Source organism: Chiloscyllium plagiosum, unplaced genomic scaffold, assembly GCF_037043375.1.
Source record: "Chiloscyllium plagiosum isolate Xiang-an unplaced genomic scaffold, Cpla_swu_hap1 HiC_scaffold_38, whole genome shotgun sequence".
Taxonomy (NCBI): domain Eukaryota; kingdom Metazoa; phylum Chordata; class Chondrichthyes; order Orectolobiformes; family Hemiscylliidae; genus Chiloscyllium; species Chiloscyllium plagiosum.
Window position 1 is genome coordinate 19,156,335 of NW_028270176.1, and position 19,857 is coordinate 19,176,191.

Sequence of the window (19,857 nt, forward strand, 5' to 3'; positions counted from 1 at the left end):
GCCTGCCTGTTGTCTCTGGGTTGTGCCTGCCTTTGTTACTGGGGGTGTGTCTGCCTGTTGTTGCTGGGGATGCATCTGCCTGTTGTCTCCAGGGCGTGCCTGCCTGTTGTCTCCGGGGGTGTGCCTGCCTGTTGTTAATGGGGGTGTGTCTGCCTGTTGTCTCTGGGGCGTGTCTGCCTGTTGTTACTGGGTGTGTGTCTGCCTGTTGTTACTGCGGACGTGTCTGCCTGTTGTCTCCGGGGGTGTGCCTGCCTGTTGTTACTGGGGGTGTGCCTGTCTGTTGTTAATGGGTGTGTGTCTGCCTTTGTTACTGGGGGTGTGTCTGCCTGTTGTTAATGGGTGCATGTCTGCCTGTTGTCTCTGGGGTGTGTCTGCCTGTTGTCTCGGGGGGTGTGCCTGTCTGTTGTTACTGGGGGTGTGCCTGCCTGTTGTTAATGGGGGTGTGTCTGCCTGTTGTTAATGGGTGTGTGTCTGCCTTTGTTACTGGGGGTGTGCCTGCCTGTTGTTAATGGGGGGCGTGTCTGCCTGTTGTTAATGGGTGCATGTCTGCCTGTTGTCTCTGGGGTGTGTCTGCCTGTTGTCTCCAGGGTGTGCCTGACTGTTGTCTCCGGGTCGCGTCTGCCTGTTGTCTCCGGGGCATGTCTGCCTGTTGTTAATGGGGATGTATCTGTCTGTTGTCTCCAGGGCGTGTCTGCCTGTTGTCTCCGGGGGTGTGCCTGTCTGTTGTTACTGGGTGTGTGCCTGCCTGTTGTCACTAGGGATGTGTCTCCCTGTTGTCTCCAGGGCGTGTCTGCCTATTGTCTCTGGGGCCTGTCTGCCTGTCGTCTCTGGGGGTGTGCCTGCCTGTCGTTAATGGGTGTGTGTCTGCCTGTTGTTACTGGGGTGTGTCTGCCTGTTGTCTCCGGGGTGTGTCTGCCTGTTGTTACTGGGGGGTGTCTGCCTGTTGTCTCCGTGAATGCCTGTCTGTTGTTAATGGGTGCATGTCTGCCTGTTGTTACTGGCGGGGTGTCTGCCTGTTGTCTCATAGGTGTGCCTGCCTTTGTTACTGGGGGTGTGTCTGCCTGTTGTTACTGGGGGTGTGCCTGCCTGTTGTCTCTGTGTTGTGCCTGCCTTTGTTACTGGGGGAGTGTCTGCCTGTTGTTAATGGGTGCACGTCTGCCTGTTGTCTCCAGGGTGTATCTGCCTGTTGTCTATGGGTTGTGTCTGCCTGTTGTCTCCGGGGCATGTCTGCCTGTTGTTAATGGGTGTGTGTCTGCCTGTTGTTACTAGGGATGCGTCTGCCTGTTGTCTCCAGGGCACGTCTGCCTGTTGTCTCTGGGGCGTGTCTGCCTGTTGTCTCCGGGGGTGTGCCTACATGTTGTTAATGGGTGTGTGTCTGCCTGTTGTTACTGGGGGTGTGCCTTTCCGTTGTTAATGGGTGTGTGCCTGCCTTTTGTTACTGGGGGCGTGTCTGCCTGTTGTTAATGGGTGCGTGTCTGCCTGTTGTTACTGGGGGTGTGCCTGTCTGTTGTTAATGGGTGTGTGTCTGCCTGTTGTCTCCAGGGTGTGCCTGACTGTTGTCTCCAGGTTGTGTCTGCCTGTTGTCTCCGGGGCATGTCTGCTTGTTGTTAATGGGTGTGTGTCTGCCAGTTGTTGCTGGGGATGCATCTGCCTGTTGTCTCCAGGGCGTATCTGCCTGTTGCCTCCGGGGGTGTGCCTGCCTGTTGTTAATGGGGATGTGTCTGCCTGTTGTCTCTGGGGCGTTTCTGCCTGTTGTTACTGGGTGTGTGTCTGCCTGTTGTTACTGCGGACGTGTCTGCCTGTTGTCTCCGGGGGTGTGCCTGCCTGTTGTTACTGGGGGTGTGCCTGTCTGTTGTTAATGGGTGTGTGTCTGCCTTTGTTACTGGGGGTGTGCCTGCCTGTTGTTAATGGGTGCATGTCTGCCTGTTGTCTCTGGGGTGTATCTGCCTGTTGTCTCTGGGGTGTGTCTGCCTGTTGTCTCCAGAGTGTGCCTGACTGTTGTCTCCGGGTTGCGCCTGCCTGTTGTCTCGGGGGGTGTGCCTGTCTGTTGTTACTGGGGGTGTGTCTGCCTGTTGTTAATGGGTGCATGCCTGCCTGTTGTCTCTGGGTGTATCTGCCTGTTGTCTCCAGGGTGTGTCTGACTGTTGTCTCTGGGTTGTGTCTGCCTGTTGTCTCCGGGGCGTGTCTGCTTGTTGTTAATGGGTGTGTGTCTGCCTGTTGTTACTGGGGATGCATCTGCCTGTTGTCTCCAGGGTGTGCCTGCTCGTTGTCTCTGGGGCGTGTCTGCCTGTTGTTAATGGCTGCATGTCTGCCTGTTGTTACTGGGGTGTGTCTGCCTGTTGTTACTGGGGATGTGTCTGCCTGTTGTCTCCAGGGCGTGCCTGCCTGTTGTCTCTGGGGGCGTGTCTGCCTGTTGCTCCGGGGCGTGTCTGCCTGTTGTCTCCGGGGTGCGTCTGCCGGTTGTCTCCGGGGTGTGCCTGCCTGTTGTCTCTGGGGGTGTGCCTGCCTGTTGTCTCCGGGGTGTGCCTGTCTGTTGTCTCTGGGGCGTGCCTGCCTGTTGTCTCGGGGGACGTGCCTGCCTGTTGTCTCCGGGGCATGTGTCTGCCTGTTGTCTCCGGGGTGTGCCTGCCTGTTGTCTCCGGGGTGTGCCTGCCAGTTGTCTCCGGGGACATGTCTGCCTGTTGTCTCCAGGGTGTGTCTACCTGTTGTCACTGGGGTGTGTCTGCCTGTTGTCTCCGGGGGCGTGTCTGCCTGTTGTCTCTGGGGTTGTGTCTGCCTGTTGTCTCCGGGGTGTGTCTGCCTGTTGTCTCCAGGGGGCGTGTCTGCCTGTTGTCTCTGGGGTTGTGTCTGCCTGTTGTCTCCGGGGTGTGTCTGTCTGTTGTCTCCAGGGGGCGTGTCAGCCTGTTGTCTCGGGGGACGTGCCTGTCTGTTGTCTCTGGGGGGCGTGTCTGCCTGTTGTCTCCGGGGTGCGCCTGCCTGTTGTCTCCGGGACGTGTGTCTGCCTGTTGTCTCCGGGGCGTGTGTCTGCCTGTTGTCTCCGGGGCGTGTGTCTGCCTGTTGTCTCCGGGGCGTGTGTCTGCCTGTTGTCTCCGGGGCGTGTGTCTGCCTGTTGTCTCCGGGGTGTGTCTGCCTGTTGTCTCCGGGGCGTGTGTCTGCCTGTTGTCTCCGGGGTGCGCCGGCCTGTTGTCTCCGGGGCGTGTCTGCCTGTTGTCTCCGGGGCGTGTCTGCCTGTTGTCTCCGGGGCGTGTCTGCCTGTTGTCTCCGGGGCGTGTCTGCCTGTTGTCTCCGGGGCGTGTGTCTGCCTGTTGTCTCCGGGGTGCGCCGGCCTGTTGTCTCTGGGGCGTGTCTGCCTGTTGTCTCCGGGGCGTGTCTGCCTGTTGTCTCCGGGGCGTGTCTGCCTGTTGTCTCCGGGGCGTGTCTGCCTGTTGTCTCCGGGGCGTGTGTCTGCCTGTTGTCTCCGGGGCGTGTCTGCCTGTTGTCTCCGGGGCGTGTGTCTGCCTGTTGTCTCCGGGGCGTGTCTGCCTGTTCCCGTTCCCTGGCAGGTACCTGGTGGAGACCCTCCATGAGGGAGCCCTTCACACCGGCTGGTTGCGGATTCTCAATGTGACGGCAGCGAGAGACTATGGTGTGTTCACCTGTACGGCCCAGAATCCCCTGGGAGTGGACACCTTCGATATCGAGCTGGTCAGTGTCGGTGAGTCCGCTCGGCCGCTCGGCCACTGGGCACACGGGCAATGCCACAGGGAGAGACACCACAGGCCAGGCCAGAGACACCACCCCCTCACAGCTCCCACCCCACAGACTCACCCCCCACAGACTCACCCCCCACAGACTCACCCCCCACAGACTCACCCCCCACAGACTCACCCCCCACAGACTCACCCCCCACAGACTCACCCCCTCACAGACTCACCCCCCACAGACTCACCCCCTCACAGCTCACCCCCCACAGACTTACCCCCCCACAGACTCACCCCCCCCACAGACTCACCCCCCCCCACAGACTCACCCCCCCACAGACTCACCCCCCTCACGGACTCACCCCCCCACAGACTCACCCCCCTCACAGCTCACCCCCCACAGACTCACCCACCACAGACTCACCCCCCTCACAGCTCACCCCCCACAGACTCACCCCCTCACAGACTCACCCACCACAGACTCACCCCCCTCACAGCTCACCCCCCACAGACTCACCCCCCACAGACTCACCACCCACAGACTCACTCCCCCCACAGACTCACCCCCCTCACAGCTCCCACCCCACAGACTCACCCCCTCACAGCTCACCCCCCACAGACTTACCCCCCCACAGACTCACCCCCCCCACAGACTCACCCCCCCACAGACTCACCCCCCCACAGACTCACCCCCCTCACAGACTCACCCCCCACAGACTCACCCCCCACAGACTCACCCCCCACAGACTCACTCCCCCCACAGACTCACCCCCCTCACAGCTCCCACCCCACAGACTCACCCCCCTCACAGCTCACCCCCCACAGACTCACCCCCCACAGACTCACCCCCACAGACTCACCCCCCCACAGACTCACCCCCCCACAGACTCACCCCCCACAGACTCACCCCCCCACAGACTCACCCCCCACAGACTCACCCCCCCACAGACTCACCCCCCACAGACTCACCCCCCACAGACTCACCCCCCACAGACTCACCCCCTCACAGCTCACCCCCCCACAGACTCACCCCCCACAGACTCACCCCCCACAGACTCACCCCCTCACAGCTCACCCCCCCACAGACTCACCCCCACAGACTCACCCCCCCACAGACTCACCCCCCACAGACTCACCCCCTCACAGCTCACCCCCCCACAGACTCACCCCCACAGACTCACCTCCCCACAGACTCACCCCCCACAGACTCACCCCCCACAGACTCACCCCCCCACAGACTCACCCCTCTCACAGCTCACCCCCCCACAGACTCACCCCCCACAGACTCACCCCCCCACAGACTCACCCCCTCACAGCTCACCCCCCACAGACTCACCCCCCACAGACTCACCCCCCCACAGACTCACCCCCTCACAGCTCCCACCCCACAGACTCACCCCCCCACAGACTCACCCCCCTCACAGCTCACCCCCCACAGACTCACCCCCCCACAGACTCACCCCCCCACAGACTCACCCCCTCACAGCTCACCCCCCACAGACTCACCCCCCACAGACTCACCCCCCCACAGACTCACCCCCCCACAGACTCACCCCACACAGACTCACCCCCCCACAGACTCACCCCCCCACAGACTCACCCCTCTCACAGCTCACCTCCCCACAGACTCACCCCCCACAGACTCACCCCACACAGACTCACCCCCCACAGACTCACCCCCCACAGACTCACCCCCTCACAGCTCACCCCCCACAGACTCACCCCCACAGACTCACCCCCTCACAGCTCACCCCCCACAGACTCACCCCCCCACAGACTCACCCCTCTCACAGCTCACCCCCCACAGACTCACCCCCCACAGACTCACCCCCCACAGACTCACCCCCCACAGACTCACCCCCCACAGACTCACCCCCCACAGACACACCCCTCTCACAGCTCACCCCCCCACAGACTCAACCCCCACTGACTCACCCCCCACAGACTCATCCCTCTCACAGCTCACCCCCCACAGACTCACCCCCCTCACAGCTCACCCCCCACAGACTCACCCCCTCACAGCTCACCCCCCACAGACTCACCCCTCTACAGCTCACCCCCCACAGACTCACCCCCCTCACAGCTCACCCCCCACAGACTCACCCCCTCACAGCTCAACCCCACAGACTCACCCCTCTCACAGCTCACCCCCCACAGACTCACCCCCCTCACAGCTCACCCCCCACAGACTCACCCCCCACAGACTCACCCCCCTCACAGCTCACCCCCCACAGACTCACCCCCCACAGACTCACCCCTCTCACAGACTCACACCCCACAGACTCACCCCCTCACAGCTGAGCCCCCACAGACTCACCCCCCTCACAGCTCACCCCCCACAGACCCACCCCCTCACAGCTCACCCCCCACAGACTCACCCCCCTCACAGCTCACCCCCCACAGACTCACCCCCCCACAGACTCACCCCCCCACAGACTCACCCCCCCACAGACTCACCCCCCTCACAGCTCATCCCCCACAGACTCACCCCCCACAGACTCACCCCCCCACAGACTCACCCCCCACAGACTCACCCCCCACAGACTCACCCCCCACAGACTCACCCCCTCACAGCTCACCCCCCCACAGACTCACCCCACACAGACTCACCCCCCATAGTCTCACCCCCCCACAGACTCACCCCTCTCACAGCTTACCTCCCCACAGACTCACCCCCCACAGACTCACCCCCCACAGACTCACCCCCCTCACAGCTCACCCCCCACAGACTCTCCCCTCTCACAGCTCGCCCCCCACAGACTCACCCCCCACAGACTCACCCCCCCACAGACTCACCCCCTACAGACTCACCCCCTCACAGCTCACCCCCCACAGACTCACCCCCTCACAGCTCAGCCCCCACAGACTCACCCCCCTCACAGCTCACCCCCCACACACCCACCCCCTCACAGCTCACCCCCCACAGACTCACCCCCCTCACAGCTCACCCCCCACAGACTCACCCCCCTCACAGCTCACCCCCCACAGACTCACCCCCCCACAGACTCACCCCCCACAGACTCACCCCCTCACAGCTCACCCCCCACAGACTCACCCCCTCACAGCTCAGCCCCCACAGACTCACCCCCCTCACAGCTCACCCCCCACAGACCCACCCCCTCACAGCTCACCCCCCACAGACCCACCCCCTCACAGCTCACCCCCCCAGACTCACCCCCCCAGACTCACACCCCCAGACTCACCCCCACAGACTCACACCCCCAGACTCACCCCCCCAGACTCACCCCCCCAGACTCACCCCCCCAGACTCACCCCCACAGACTCTCACCCCCACAGACTCACACCCCCAGACTCACCCCCCCAGACTCACCCCCCCAGACTCACCCCCCACAGACTCTCACCCCCACAGGCTCACCTACCCCCCACAGCCCTGTCTAACACCCTCTCCCACCCATCACTGAGCCTACCTCCCCCGACTCCTGGATTAACTCGGTCACTGTGTAATTCCCAGATCGGCCGGACCCTCCGACTCACCTGACACTACTGAGGAAGGACCACAACTCGGTCACCCTGTCCTGGGAGCCAGCGTTCGACGGGGGCCTGCCACAGACCTTCCAAATCAGGTGGGGACGCCCAACACACCAGATACGGTGCTCCCATTAGTATCTAACCGAGGATACGGAGACTGGAACTGTGCACGGTGCTCCGAGTGTGGGTCTGACTGAGGGATACGGAGACTGGAACTGTGCACGGTGCTCCGAGTGTGAGTCTGACTGAGGGATACAGAGACTGGAACTGAGCACGGTGCTCCGAGTGTGAGTCTGACTGAGGGATACAGAGACTGGAACTGTGCACGGTGCTCCGAGTGTGGGTCTAACTGAGGATACGGAGACTGGAACTGTGCACGGTGCTCCGAGTGTGGGTCTGACTGAGGGATACGGAGACTGGAACTGTGCACGGTGCTCCGAGTGTGGGTCTGACTGAGGGATACAGAGACTGGAACTGTGCACGGTGCTCCGAGTGTGGGTCTGACTGAGGGATACGGAGACTGGAACTTTGCGCAGTGCTCCGAGTGTGGGTCTGACTGAGGGATACAGAGACTGGAACTGTGCACAGTGCTCCGAGTATGGGTCTGACTGAGGGATACAGAGACTGGAACTGTGCACAGTGCTCCGAGTGTGGGTCTAACTGAGGGATACAGAGACTGGAACTGTGCACGGTGCTCCGAGTGTGGGTCTAACTGAGGGATACGGAGACTGGAACTGTGCACGGTGCTCCGAGTGTGGGTCTGACTGAGCGATACGGAGACTGGAACTGTGCACGGTGCTCCGAGTGTGGGTCTGACGGAGGGATATGGAGACTGGAACTGTGCACGGTGCTCCGAGTGTGGGTCTAACTGAGGGATACGGAGACTGGAACTGAGCACAGTGCTCCGACTGTGGGTCTGACTGAGGGATACCGAGACTGGAACTGTGCACGGTGCTCCGAGTGTGGGTCTGACTAAGGGATACGGAGACTGGAACTGTGCACAGTGCTCCGAGTGTGGGTCTAACTGAGGGATACGGAGACTGGAACTGTGCACGGTGCTCCGTGTGTGGGTCTAATTGAGGGATACGGAGACGGGAACTGTGCACGGTGCTCTGAGTGTGGGTCTGACTGAGGGATACGGAGACTGGAACTGTGCACGGTGCTCCGACTGTGGGTCTGACTGAGGGATACAGAGACTGGAACTGTGCACGGTGCTCCGAGTGTGGGTCTGACTGAGGGATACGGAGACTGGAACTGTGCATGGTGCTCCGTGTGTGGGTCTAATTGAGGGATACGGAGACGGGAACTGTGCACAGTGCTCCGAGTATGGGTCTAACTGAGGGATACAGAGACTGGAACTGTGCACGGTGCTCCGAGTGTGGGTCTAACTGAGGGATACGGAGACTGGAACTGTGCACGGTGCTCCGAGTGTGGGTCTAACTGAGGGATACGGAGACTGGAACTGTGCACAGTGCTCCGAGTGTGGGTCTGACTGAGGGATACAGAGACTGGAACTGTGCACAGTGCTCCGAGTGTGGGTCTGACGGAGGGATACAGAGACTGGAACTGTGCACGGTGCTCCGAGTGTGGGTCTGACTAAGGGATACGGAGACTGGAACTGTGCACGGTGCTCCGAGTGTGGGTCTGACGGAGGGATATGGAGACTGGAACTGTGCACGGTGCTCCGAGTGTGGGTCTAACTGAGGGATACAGAGACTGGAACTGTGCACAGTGCTCCGAGTGTGGGTCTAACTGAGGGATACGGAGACTGGAACTGAGCACAGTGCTCCGACTGTGGGTCTGACTGAGGGATACGGAGACTGGAACTGTGCACGGTGCTCCGAGTGTGGGTCTAACTGAGGGATACGGAGACTGGAACTGTGCACGGTGCTCCGAGTGTGGGTCTGACTGAGGGATACGGAGACTGGAACTGTGCACGGTGCTCCGAGTGTGGGTCTAACTGAGGGATACGGAGACTGGAACTGTGCACGGTGCTCCGAGTGTGGGTCTAACTGAGGGATACGGAGACTGGAACTGTGCACAGTGCTCCGAGTGTGGGTGTAACTGAGGGATACGGAGACTGGAACTGTGCACGGTGCTCCGAGTGTGGGTCTGACTGAGGGATACGGAGACTGGAACTGTGCACGGTGCTCCGAGTGTGGGTCTAACTGAGGGATACAGAGACTGGAACTGTGCACGGTGCTCCGAGTGTGGGTCTGACTGAGGGATACGGAGACTGGAACTGTGCACAGTGCTCCGAGTGTGGGTCTGACTGAGGGATACGCAGACTGGAACTGTGCATGGTGCTCCGGGTGTGGGTCTGACTGAGGGATACGGAGACTGGAACTGTGCACAGTGCTCCGTGTGTGGGTCTAACTGAGGGATACGGAGACTGGAACTGTGCACAGTGCTCCGAGTGTGGGTCTGACTGAGGGATACGGAGACTGGAACTGTGCACGGTGCTCCGAGTGTGGGTGTAACGGAGGGATATGGAGACTGGAACTGTGCACGGTGCTCCGAGTGTGGGTCTGACTGAGGGATACGGAGACTGGAACTGTGCACAGTGCTCCGAGTGTGTGTCTAACTGAGGGATACGGAGACTGGAACTGTGCACAGTGCTCCGAGTGTGGGTCTAACTGAGGGATACGGAGACTGGAACTGTGCACGGTGCTCCGAGTGTGGGTCTAACTGAGTGTTACGGAGACTGGAACTGTGCACGGTGCTCCGAGTGTGGGTCTAACTGAGGGATACAGAGACTGGAACTGTGCACAGTGCTCCGAGTGTGGGTCTGACGGAGGGATACAGAGACTGGAACTGTGCACGGTGCTCCGAGTGTGGGTCTGACTAAGGGATACGGAGACTGGAACTGTGCACGGTGCTCCGAGTGTGGGTCTGACGGAGGGATACAGAGACTGGAACTGTGCACGGTGCTCCGAGTGTGGGTCTGACTAAGGGATACGGAGACTGGAACTGTGCATGGTGCTCCGAGTGTGGGTCTAACTGAGGGATACGGAGACTGGAACTGTGCACAGTGCTCCGAGTGTGGGTCTGACTGAGGGATACAGAGACTGGAACTGTGCACAGTGCTCCGAGTGTGGGTCTGACTGAGGGATACAGAGACTGGAACTGTGCACGGTGCTCCGAGTGTGGGTCTGACTAAGGGATACGGAGACTGGAACTGTGCACGGTGCTCCGAGTGTGGGTCTGACGGAGGGATATGGAGACTGGAACTGTGCACGGTGCTCCGAGTGTGGGTCTAACTGAGGGATACGGAGACTGGAACTGTGCACAGTGCTCCGAGTGTGGGTCTGACTGAGGGATACAGAGACTGGAACTGTGCACAGTGCTCCGAGTGTGGGTCTGACGGAGGGATACAGAGACTGGAACTGTGCACGGTGCTCCGAGTGTGGGTCTGACTAAGGGATACGGAGACTGGAACTGTGCACGGTGCTCCGAGTGTGGGTCTGACGGAGGGATATGGAGACTGGAACTGTGCACGGTGCTCCGAGTGTGGGTCTAACTGAGGGATACAGAGACTGGAACTGTGCACAGTGCTCCGAGTGTGGGTCTAACTGAGGGATACGGAGACTGGAACTGAGCACAGTGCTCCGACTGTGGGTCTGACTGAGGGATACGGAGACTGGAACTGTGCACGGTGCTCCGAGTGTGGGTCTAACTGAGGGATACGGAGACTGGAACTGTGCACGGTGCTCCGAGTGTGGGTCTGACTGAGGGATACGGAGACTGGAACTGTGCACGGTGCTCCGAGTGTGGGTCTAACTGAGGGATACGGAGACTGGAACTGTGCACGGTGCTCCGAGTGTGGGTCTAACTGAGGGATACGGAGACTGGAACTGTGCACGGTGCTCCGAGTGTGGGTGTAACTGAGGGATACGGAGACTGGAACTGTGCACGGTGCTCCGAGTGTGGGTCTGACTGAGGGATACGGAGACTGGAACTGTGCACGGTGCTCCGAGTGTGGGTCTGACTGAGGGATACGGAGACTGGAACTGTGCACGGTGCTCCGAGTGTGGGTCTAACTGAGGGATACAGAGACTGGAACTGTGCACGGTGCTCCGAGTGTGGGTCTGACTGAGGGATACGGAGACTGGAACTGTGCACAGTGCTCCGAGTGTGGGTCAGACTGAGGGATACGCAGACTGGAACTGTGCATGGTGCTCCGGGTGTGGGTCTGACTGAGGGATACGGAGACTGGAACTGTGCACAGTGCTCCGTGTGTGGGTCTAACTGAGGGATACGGAGACTGGAACTGTGCACAGTGCTCCGAGTGTGGGTCTGACTGAGGGATACGGAGACTGGAACTGTGCACGGTGCTCCGAGTGTGGGTGTAACGGAGGGATATGGAGACTGGAACTGTGCACGGTGCTCCGAGTGTGGGTCTGACTGAGGGATACGGAGACTGGAACTGTGCACAGTGCTCCGAGTGTGTGTCTAACTGAGGGATACGGAGACTGGAACTGTGCACAGTGCTCCGAGTGTGGGTCTAACTGAGGGATACGGAGACTGGAACTGTGCACGGTGCTCCGAGTGTGGGTCTAACTGAGTGTTACGGAGACTGGAACTGTGCACGGTGCTCCGAGTGTGGGTCTAACTGAGGGATACAGAGACTGGAATTGTGCACAGTGCTCCGAGTGTGGGTCTGACGGAGGGATACAGAGACTGGAACTGTGCACGGTGCTCCGAGTGTGGGTCTGACTAAGGGATACGGAGACTGGAACTGTGCACGGTGCTCCGAGTGTGGGTCTGACGGAGGGATACAGAGACTGGAACTGTGCACGGTGCTCCGAGTGTGGGTCTGACTAAGGGATACGGAGACTGGAACTGTGCATGGTGCTCCGAGTGTGGGTCTAACTGAGGGATACGGAGACTGGAACTGTGCACAGTGCTCCGAGTGTGGGTCTGACTGAGGGATACAGAGACTGGAACTGTGCACAGTGCTCCGAGTGTGGGTCTGACTGAGGGATACAGAGACTGGAACTGTGCACGGTGCTCCGAGTGTGGGTCTGACTAAGGGATACGGAGACTGGAACTGTGCACGGTGCTCCGAGTGTGGGTCTGACGGAGGGATATGGAGACTGGAACTGTGCACGGTGCTCCGAGTGTGGGTCTGAGTGATGGATACGGAGACTGGAACTGTGCACAGTGCTCCGAGTGTGGGTCTGACTGAGGGATACAGAGACTGGAACTGTGCACAGTGCTCCGAGTGTGGGTCTGACGGAGGGATACAGAGACTGGAACTGTGCACGGTGCTCCGAGTGTGGGTGTGACTAAGGGATACGGAGACTGGAACTGTGCACGGTGCTCCGAGTGTGGGTCTGACAGAGGGATATGGAGACTGGAACTGTGCACGGTGCTCCGAGTGTGGGTCTAACTAAGGGATACGGAGACTGGAACTGTGCACAGTGCTCCGAGTGTGGGTCTAACTGAGGGATACGGAGACTGGAACTGAGCACAGTGCTCCGACTGTGGGTCTGACTAAGGGATACGGAGACTGGAACTGTGCACGGTGCTCCGACTGTGGGTCTGACTAAGGGATACAGAGACTGGAACTGTGCACGGTGCTCCGAGTGTGGGTCTGACTGAGGGATACGGAGACTGGAACTGTACACGGTGCTCCGAGTGTGGGTCTAACTGAGGGATACGGAGACTGGAACTGTGCACAGTGCTCCGAGTGTGGGTCTGACTGAGGGATACGGAGACTGGAACTGTGCACAGTGCTCCGAGTGTGGGTCTGACTGAGGGATACGCAGACTGGAACTGTGCATGGTGCTCCGGGTGTGGGTCTGACTGAGGGATACGGAGACTGGAACTGTGCACAGTGCTCCGTGTGTGGGTCTAACTGAGGGATACGGAGACTGGAACTGTGCACGGTGCTCCGAGTGTGGGTCTGACTGAGGGATACGGAGACTGGAACTGTGCACGGTGCTCCGAGTGTGGGTCTAACTGAGGGATACGGAGACTGGAACTGTGCACGGTGCTCCGAGTGTGGGTCTAACTGAGTGTTACGGAGACTGGAACTGTGCACTGTGCTCCGAGTGTGGGTGTAACGGAGGGATACGGAGACTGGAACTGTGCACGGTGCTCCGAGTGTGGGTCTAACTGAGGGATACAGAGACTGGAACTGTGCACAGTGCTCCGAGTGTGGGTCTGACGGAGGGATACAGAGACTGGAACTGTGCACAGTGCTCCGAGTGTGGGTCTGACTGAGGGATACGGAGACTGGAACTGAGCACGGTGCTCCGAGTGTGGGTCTGACTAAGGGATACGGAGACGGGAACTGTGCACGGTGCTCCGAGTGTGGGTCTGACGGAGGGATATGGAGACTGGAACTGTGCACGGTGCTCCGAGTGTGGGTCTGACTGAGGGATACGGAGACTGGAACTGAGCACGGTGCTCCGAGTGTGGGTCTGACTAAGGGATACGGAGACTGGAACTGTGCACGGTGCTCCGAGTGTGGGTCTGACGGAGGGATATGGAGACTGGAACTGTGCACGGTGCTCCGAGTGTGGGTCTAACTGAGGGATACGGAGACTGGAACTGTGCACAGTGCTCCGAGTGTGGGTCTAACTGAGTGTTACGGAGACTGGAACTGTGCACGGTGCTCCGAGTGTGGGTGTAACGGAGGGATACGGAGACTGGAACTGTGCACGGTGCTCCGAGTGTGGGTCTAACTGAGGGATACAGAGACTGGAACTGTGCACAGTGCTCCGAGTGTGGGTCTGACGGAGGGATACAGAGACTGGAACTGTGCACAGTGCTCCGAGTGTGGGTCTGACTGAGGGATACGGAGACTGGAACTGAGCACGGTGCTCCGAGTGTGGGTCTGACTAAGGGATACGGAGACTGGAACTGTGCACGGTGCTCCGAGTGTGGGTCTGACGGAGGGATATGGAGACTGGAACTGTGCACGGTGCTCCGAGTGTGGGTCTGACTGAGGGATACGGAGACTGGAACTGAGCACGGTGCTCCGAGTGTGGGTCTGTCTAAGGGATACGGAGACTGGAACTGTGCACGGTGCTCCGAGTGTGGGTCTGACGGAGGGATATGGAGACTGGAACTGTGCACGGTGCTCCGAGTGTGGGTCTAACTGAGGGATACGGAGACTGGAACTGTGCACAGTGCTCCGAGTGTGGGTCTAACTGAGGGATACGGAGACTGGAACTGAGCACAGTGCTCCGACTGTGGGTCTGACTAAGGGATACGGAGACTGGAATTGTGCACGGTGCTCCGACTGTGGGTCTGACTAAGGGATACAGAGACTGGAACTGTGCACGGTGCTCCGAGTGTGGGTCTGACTGAGGGATACAGAGACTGGAACTGTGCACGGTGCTCCGAGTGTGGGTCTAACTGAGGGATACAGAGACTGGAACTGTGCACGGTGCTCCGAGTGTGGGTCTGACTGAGGGATACGGAGACTGGAACTGTGCACAGTGCTCCGAGTGTGGGTCTGACTGAGGGATACGCAGACTGGAACTGTGCATGGTGCTCCGGGTGTGGGTCTGACTGAGGGATACGGAGACTGGAACTGTGCACAGTGCTCCGTGTGTGGGTCTAACTGAGGGATACGGAGACTGGAACTGTGCACAGTGCTCCGAGTGTGGGTCTGACTGAGGGATACGGAGACTGGAACTGTGCACGGTGCTCCGAGTGTGGGTGTAACGGAGGGATATGGAGACTGGAACTGTGCACGGTGCTCCGAGTGTGGGTCTAACTGAGGAATACGGAGACTGGAACTGTGCACGGTGCTCCGAGTGTGGGTCTAACTGAGTGTTACGGAGACTGGAACTGTGCACGGTGCTCCGAGTGTGGGTCTGACTGAGGGATACGGAGACTGGAACTGTGCACGGTGCTCCGAGTGTGGGTCTAACTGAGGGATACGGTGACTGAAACTGTGCACGGTGCTCCGAGTGTGGGTCTAACTGAGGGATACGGAGACTGGAACTGTGCACAGTGCTCCGAGTGTGGGTCTGACTGAGGGATACGGAGACTGGAACTGTGCACAGTGCTCCGTGTGTGGGTCTAACTGAGTGTTACGGAGACTGGAACTGTGCACGGTGCTCCGAGTGTGGGTCTAACTGAGGGATACAGAGACTGGAACTGTGCACGGTGCTCCGAGTGTGGGTGTAACGGAGGGATATGGAGACTGGAACTGTGCACGGTGCTCCGAGTGTGGGTCTGACTGAGGGATACGGAGACTGGAACTGTGCACAGTGCTCCGAGTGTGGGTCTAACTGAGGGATACGGAGACTGGAACTGAGCACAGTGCTCCGACTGTGGATCTGACTGAGGGATACGGAGACTGGAACTGTGCACGGTGCTCCGAGTGTGGGTCTGACTGAGGGATACGGAGACTGGAACTGTGCACGGTGCTCCGAGTGTGGGTCTGACTGAGGGATACGGAGACTGGAACTGTGCACGGTGCTCCGAGTGTGGGTCTAACTGAGGGATACGGAGACTGGAACTGTGCACGGTGCTCCGAGTGTGGGTCTGACTGAGGGATACGGAGACTGGAACTGTGCACGGTGCTCCGAGTGTGGGTCTGACTGAGGGATACGGAGACTGGAACTGTGCACGGTGCTCCGAGTGTGGGTCTGACTGAGGGATACAGAGACTGGAACTGTGCACGGTGCTCCGAGTGTGGGTCTGACTGAGGGATACGGAGACTGGAACTGTGCACAGTGCTCCGTGTGTGGGTCTAACTGAGGGATACGGAGACTGGAACTGTGCACGGTGCTCCGAGTGTGGGTCTGACTGAGGGATACGGAGACTGGAACTGTGCACGGTGCTCCGAGTGTGGGTCTAACTGAGTGTTACGGAGACTGGAACTGTGCATGGTGCTCCGAGTGTGGGTGTAACGGAGGGATACGGAGACTGGAACTGTGCACAGTGCTCCGAGTGTGGGTCTGACTGAGGGATACAGAGACTGGAACTGTGCACAGTGCTCCGAGTGTGGGTCTGACGGAGGGATACAGAGACTGGAACTGTGCACGGTGCTCCGAGTGTGGGTCTGACTAAGGGATACGGAGACTGGAACTGTGCACGGTGCTCCGAGTGTGGGTCTGACGGAGGGATATGGAGACTGGAACTGTGCACGGTGCTCCGAGTGTGGGTCTAACTGAGGGATACGGAGACTGGAACTGTGCACAGTGCTCCGAGTGTGGGTCTGACTGAGGGATACAGAGACTAGAACTGTGCACAGTGCTCCGAGTGTGGGTCTGACGGAGGGATACAGAGACTGGAACTGTGCACGGTGCTCCGAGTGTGGGTCTGACTAAGGGATACGGAGACTGGAACTGTGCACGGTGCTCCGAGTGTGGGTCTGACGGAGGGATATGGAGACTGGAACTGTGCACGGTGCTCCGAGTGTGGGTCTAACTGAGGGATACGGAGACTGGAACTGTGCACAGTGCTCCGAGTGTGGGTCTAACTGAGGGATACGGAGACTGGAACTGAGCACAGTGCTCCGACTGTGGGTCTGACTAAGGGATACGGAGACTGGAACTGTGCACGGTGCTCCGACTGTGGGTCTGACTAAGGGATACAGAGACTGGAACTGTGCACGGTGCTCCGAGTGTGGGTCTGACTGAGGGATACGGAGACTGGAACTGTGCACGGTGCTCCGAGTGTGGGTCTAACTGAGGGATACGGAGACTGGAACTGTGCACGGTGCTCCGAGTGTGGGTCTAACTGAGGGATACGGAGACTGGAACTGTGCACGGTGCTCCGAGTGTGGGTCTGACTGAGGGATACGGAGACTGGAACTGTGCACGGTGCTCCGAGTGTGGGTCTGACTGAGGGATACGGAGACTGGAACTGTGCACGGTGCTCCGAGTGTGGGTCTGACTGAGGGATACAGAGACTGGAACTGTGCACGGTGCTCCGAGTGTGGGTCTGACTGAGGGATACGGAGACTGGAACTGTGCACAGTGCTCCGAGTGTGGGTCTGACTGAGGGATACGCAGACTGGAACTGTGCATGGTGCTCCGGGTGTGGGTCTGACTGAGGGATACGGAGACTGGAACTGTGCACAGTGCTCCGTGTGTGGGTCTAACTGAGGGATACGGAGACTGGAACTGTGCACAGTGCTCCGAGTGTGGGTCTGACTGAGGGATACGGAGACTGGAACTGTGCACGGTGCTCCGAGTGTGGGTCTAACTGAGTGTTACGGAGACTGGAACTGTGCATGGTGCTCCGAGTGTGGGTGTAACGGAGGGATACGGAGACTGGAACTGTGCACAGTGCTCCGAGTGTGGGTCTGACTGAGGGATACAGAGACTGGAACTGTGCACAGTGCTCCGAGTGTGGGTCTGACGGAGGGATACAGAGACTGGAACTGTGCACGGTGCTCCGAGTGTGGGTCTGACTAAGGGATACGGAGACTGGAACTGTGCACGGTGCTCCGAGTGTGGGTCTGACGGAGGGATATGGAGACTGGAACTGTGCACAGTGCTCCGAGTGTGGGTCTAACTGAGGGATACGGAGACTGGAACTGTGCACAGTGCTCCGAGTGTGGGTCTGACTGAGGGATACAGAGACTAGAACTGTGCACAGTGCTCCGAGTGTGGGTCTGACGGAGGGATACAGAGACTGGAACTGTGCACGGTGCTCCGAGTGTGGGTCTGACTAAGGGATACGGAGACTGGAACTGTGCACGGTGCTCCGAGTGTGGGTCTGACGGAGGGATATGGAGACTGGAACTGTGCACGGTGCTCCGAGTGTGGGTCTAACTGAGGGATACGGAGACTGGAACTGTGCACAGTGCTCCGAGTGTGGGTCTAACTGAGGGATACGGAGACTGGAACTGAGCACAGTGCTCCGACTGTGGGTCTGACTAAGGGATACGGAGACTGGAACTGTGCACGGTGCTCCGACTGTGGGTCTGACTAAGGGATACAGAGACTGGAACTGTGCACGGTGCTCCGAGTGTGGGTCTGACTGAGGGATACGGAGACTGGAACTGTGCACGGTGCTCCGAGTGTGGGTCTAACTGAGGGATACAGAGACTGGAACTGTGCACGGTGCTCCGAGTGTGGGTCTGACTGAGGGATACGGAGACTGGAACTGTGCACAGTGCTCCGAGTGTGGGTCTGACTGCGGGATACGCAGACTGGAACTGTGCATGGTGCTCCGGGTGTGGGTCTGACTGAGGGATACGGAGACTGGAACTGTGCACAGTGCTCCGTGTGTGGGTCTAACTGAGGGATACGGAGACTGGAACTGTGCACAGTGCTCCGAGTGTGGGTCTGACTGAGGGATACGGAGACTGGAACTGTGCACAGTGCTCCGAGTGTGGGTCTGACGGAGGGATACAGAGACTGGAACTGTGCACGGTGCTCCGAGTGTGGGTCTAACTGAGGGATACAGAGACTGGAACTGTGCACAGTGCTCCGAGTGTGGGTCTGACGGAGGGATACAGAGACTGGAACTGTGCACGGTGCTCCGAGTGTGGGTCTGACTAAGGGATACGGAGACTGGAACTGTGCACGGTACTCCGAGTGTGGGTCTGACGGAGGGATATGGAGACTGGAACTGTGCACGGTGCTCCGAGTGTGGGTCTAACTGAGGGATACGGAGACTGGAACTGTGCACAGTGCTCCGAGTGTGGGTCTGACTGAGGGATACAGAGACTGGAACTGTGCACAGTGCTCCGAGTGTGGGTCTGACGGAGGGATACAGAGACTGGAACTGTGCACGGTGCTCCGAGTGTGGGTCTGACTAAGGGATACGGAGACTGGAACTGTGCACGGTGCTCCGAGTGTGGGTCTGACGGAGGGATATGGAGACTGGAACTGTGCACGGTGCTCCGAGTGTGGGTCTAACTGAGGGATACGGAGACTGGAACTGTGCACAGTGCTCCGAGTGTGGGTCTAACTGAGGGATACGGAGACTGGAACTGAGCACAGTGCTCCGACTGTGGGTCTGACTAAGGGATACAGAGACTGGAACTGTGCACGGTGCTCCGAGTGTGGGTCTGACTGAGGGATACGGAGACTGGAACTGTGCACGGTGCTCCGAGTGTGGGTCTAACTGAGGGATACAGAGACTGGAACTGTGCACGGTGCTCCGAGTGTGGGTCTGACTGAGGGATACGGAGACTGGAACTGTGCACAGTGCTCCGAGTGTGGGTCTGACTGAGGGATACGCAGACTGGAACTGTGCACAGTGCTCCGAGTGTGGGTCTGACTGAGGGATACGCAGACTGGAACTGTGCATGGTGCTCCGGGTGTGGGTCTGACTGAGGGATACGGAGACTGGAACTGTGCACAGTGCTCCGTGTGTGGGTCTAACTGAGGGATACGGAGACTGGAACTGTGCACAGTGCTACGTGTGTGGGTCTGACTGAGGGATACGGAGACTGGAACTGTGCACGGTGCTCCGAGTGTGGGTCTGACTGAGGGATACGGAGACTGGAACTGTGCACGGTGCTCCGAGTGTGGGTGTAACGGAGGGATATGGAGACTGGAACTGTGCACGGTGCTCCGAGTGTGGGTCTAACTGAGGGATACGGAGACTGGAACTGTGCACGGTGCTCCGAGTGTGGGTGTAACGGAGGGATATGGAGACTGGAACTGTGCACGGTGCTCCGAGTGTGGGTCTAACTGAGGGATATGGAGACTGGAACTGTGCACGGTGCTCCGAGTGTGGGTCTGACTGAGGGATACGGAGA

At 59.3% G+C, this 19,857-nt stretch overlaps 1 protein-coding gene across 1 annotated transcript in view; it reads left to right on the forward strand.

Annotated features, from left to right (window-relative positions):
• The window catches only part of nphs1 (NPHS1 adhesion molecule, nephrin), a gene marked incomplete at its 5' end in the record, with an annotated part of 175,783 nt that overhangs the window by 131,556 nt on the left and 24,370 nt on the right, over positions 1 to 19,857 (forward strand). Inside the window, 2 exons of the mRNA XM_087980827.1 lie at positions 3,543 to 3,694; positions 7,153 to 7,264. Of these exons, the coding sequence (XP_087836953.1) occupies positions 3,543 to 3,694; positions 7,153 to 7,264 (264 nt within the window). The remainder of the gene's footprint in view (positions 1 to 3,542; positions 3,695 to 7,152; positions 7,265 to 19,857) is intronic.